Genomic DNA, 3,661 nt, shown 5'->3' with positions numbered 1-3,661 from the left:
TGATGCTCAGGGGTTACTCCTGGCTAAGAGCTCAGAAATTGCCTCTTGCTTGGGGGTCCATATGGGACGCCGGAGGATCGAACCATGGTCCTTCCTTGGCTAGCACTTGCAAGGCAGATGCCTTACCTCTAGCGCCACCTCGCAGGCCCCAAGTACTTACAATTATATAAAAAAAAACTTTACAGGATAAATGAATGCATGAAAACCACCATGCTAGACTAAAATGTTATATTTAAACAAGTTTATATCTGTTTAGAAACCACACATGACTGTTTTTTAAGGCTTATTTATGGTACTATGCTTAGTTTTCAGTCCTAGAAAGGTTTGAAAAAGTATTCATGGTGCCATGAATACCATGAATACCTTGTGACCTTGTGTACTAACCACCTGGTGTATTTTTAAATAAAAATTTTAATAAACATTTTAATTAAATTACTGTGACACAGAATTAAAATGTGTTCATGATTGAACCATACAGCATCTAAGACCCATGATTTCACCAGTGCACTTATTCTGCCATTAATGTTGCCTGTTTACCTCCTGTCCTACCCACAATGCCCCGTCCCATATCTGCCTCTCTGGCAGATGTTTAATTCTCACCTTCTGTCTATCTCTTTCTCTCTCTCTGTGTCTTCCTTTTTGCCTATTAAGTATTGTGATTTGCATTATTGTTACTAGAGTGGTATAAATACCCTTCCCTGCTCTTTATTAAAAGCATCATACCATGCATGAATACTCTTAAGTCTGTTCTTGTTTTATTTGGGTATTATTACCATACTTTCTTCTTTTTTTTTTACCAGCATCATAGAAACTTGGAGTATTTCTGTTTTGCAATTTCCTGGAAGTGCCCGAAAGGATTGGATGTGGGGTTTGTTTTTTTTTTTAGAAGTTTGAAAGAATATATTAAGGAATGTATCTGGGCTTGGTTTTTTGTTTTTGGAAGACTTTTGACTACCATCCTAATTTTCTCAGTAGTTCTAGTTCTTTCAGGTGTTCCAACCTATCTTCGCTTAGTCTTTGGAGATTATAGGAGCCCAAAAATTTATTCATTCTTTTTTTAGGTTTTCTTGTTCCTTGACATAAAGATTCTTTAATCTGCAATGATTTATTTTCATTTCTGTAGTCTCTTAATATACCCCATTTACCTCTGATTCAGTTTATGAGGTTTCTCTTTCCTTGTGCATCATGATAATAGATGACCAATCCTGCTTATTGTTTTGAAAGAACCAACACTTGTTCTCATTGAGTTTTCAGAGTTTTTTTTCCCTTGGGGGGGTTTTCTGTTAATTAATATTTGTTCTACTTTCACTTGCCTGCTTTTAGCTCATTTCTATTTGAGAATTTTTAAGCTATTCCAGTAAGTTATTTATGTTCTTCCACACAATTGTGTGTGGTTTTTTTCATTCAGCATTTGCTAACTCTCATGCATCCATTTTTTCTGAGGAATTCTGAGAAATTCCCTAACATCTCTGGATCAAGACAGCCATGGCAAAGAGTCCAGTTTTTCACCAGAAAGCCCATGCCTTCAAGTCCTGCCCCACCAATTCTCAAAAAATAGCTTTGGCAGACAAGTAGCACATAGTGAAACAGAGTCTTCACTTCTTGGGCTGCAGCTTGCAAGTGTGCATACTGTTGATGTGACAGCAAAGGAGGACAGTGGTCATTAGCAAGGCAGTTCAAAGGGAAGAGAAGGAAAGGGGGCACTCCCTGATGAGAAACTAGGCTTGGTAGTATAGGCACAAGAGAGAGACACCTAAGAACATTTCTGACCAGTGTGCCTGAGCAAAGCCTGAGTGGCCTGCCTATCTTACACAGAGTTCCTTTTGATGGATGTTAATGATGTGGTCAAGCTTAGCCTACATTTCTTAACCACTCTGTATGATTTAGCCTTATATTTTTCAGGAATGTCAATCAGATTAAATTTTAGAGAGTTAATTATATAGAAAATAGCTTCCATTGAAACACTAGAAACCCAGACTTAAAAAACTTTTTGTGATTTTTCTTGCTTAAACATTAGTAGGCTGTATATTATGCAAGAAATATTAGAATAAGCACTTTACAATATTTTATCTCATTCAAAAATTATGACTATATTGTATGAAAATATAAAGATGGGGCAATATCCAGAGAGGGAACTATAGATCTATGCTCTTTCTGGTTTCTCCACAGAGTTAAGAAGATATGCATCTTCAGGAATCTTGATTCTAAATACCTGTTTATTTCTATGAGAGCCATATATTATGTTTATCCCAGCTGACAGACTCTCAATGGACAATGATACATATGAACAAGACAAGAGCTTGGCTTTCTAAATTTTATTTAGAAATTGGGGAGATTTTTATTCCCACTCTCGAAATTTGGGAGATCTTCATTTTAAGAAAATGCTCAATTGCTTCATCATTTTTTGTTTCAGGAAATTTTGCCTTTATTCCTTATATTTCACCACTTGAGCATAGCAGGATATAAATTAGTGTTGTGGGTGAAAAGCTGTTCTTTCCACAACCCTACGAAGAGCTGATTTAAATTCTTTATTCCTCAGTGTATAAATCATTGGATTAAACAATGGAGTGAGGATGGTGTAGGATACTGATATCAGAGCATCCTGACTTGAGGAATATCCAGACTTGGGTCTCAGGTAAATAAAGGAAGCACAACCATAATGAACAGTGACAACTATGAGGTGAGATGCACAGGTGGAGAAAGCTTTGTACCTACTCACAGTAGAAGGAAACTGGAGTATGGCAGAGATAATGTGAATATAGGACACCAAGATCAATATTAGGGGTATAACCAGGACCAATGCACATAGCATGAATATGACCATTTGATTAAGGTGGGTATGATGAGAAGCCAGCTTGAGCACAGGAGAAATGTCACAGAAGAAATGATGAAGCTGGTTGGAGGAGTGGAAGGGCAGGTGAAATACCAAGGAAGTGATCACCTGTGCAACTGTGAATCCACAAGCACAGGCAGAGGCCACCAGTCCTCCGCACACCCTGGGCCCCATGATCACAGTATAACGCAGAGGGTTGCAAATGGCCACATAGCGGTCATAGCCCATAACTGCCAGAAGAAATGAGTGAGAGCAACCGAGGAAGAGGAAGGTGAACATCTGGATGGCACAGCCCAAGAAAGAGATGGTCTTTTTCTGAGACAGCAGGTCAACCAGCATCTTGGGCACAATGACAAAGGTGTAGCAAGTTTCAGAGCAGGAGAGAACGGCAAGGAAGAAGTACATAGGGGTATGGAGGGCTCTGTCCAACCCAATGGTGGAAATGATGATAGCATTGGTGCCCAGTGTGAACAGGTAGAGGAGCAGGAAGACCAAGAAGAGAAGCTTCTGCAGCCCAGCCAGCGCGGAGAAGCCAAGGAAATCAAACTCTGTCACTGTGGTCTCGTTGCCTTGCCCCATGAGAGACACATCACTTGCAGATTCTGAAAAAAATACAGTCCATAATGCCAGAAGAATTATAGGAAATCCATAATCTTAGAGTAGTTTCTTTTATTTTTAATTTAAATTAATTATCCCTTTTTTTCTTATTCTAGGAACACATCTAAAATTGGGCAAATTTTGCATCCAACATTGAGTGTTAGTAATTTGAATACTTGAGGGAAAGTATTTTAGACTTTTTCTCTCATTCAACTGGACCCCTCTCGCTGC

At 38.7% G+C, this 3,661-nt stretch overlaps 1 protein-coding gene across 1 annotated transcript; it reads right to left on the bottom strand.

The window, feature by feature from the left end:
- Window positions 1-2,467: 2,467 nt before the first annotated feature.
- Window positions 2,468-3,412, bottom strand: LOC126006747 (olfactory receptor 10K2-like). Its single transcript, XM_049772272.1, has one exon. It carries the CDS (start codon window positions 3,410-3,412, stop codon window positions 2,468-2,470), a length of 945 nt encoding a protein of 314 aa, XP_049628229.1.
- Between the last annotated feature and the right edge of the window lie 249 nt (window positions 3,413-3,661).

Source organism: Suncus etruscus, chromosome 4 (genome assembly GCF_024139225.1).
Source record: "Suncus etruscus isolate mSunEtr1 chromosome 4, mSunEtr1.pri.cur, whole genome shotgun sequence".
NCBI lineage: Eukaryota > Metazoa > Chordata > Mammalia > Eulipotyphla > Soricidae > Suncus > Suncus etruscus.
This window is presented reverse-complemented; position numbering and strand designations above follow the sequence as displayed.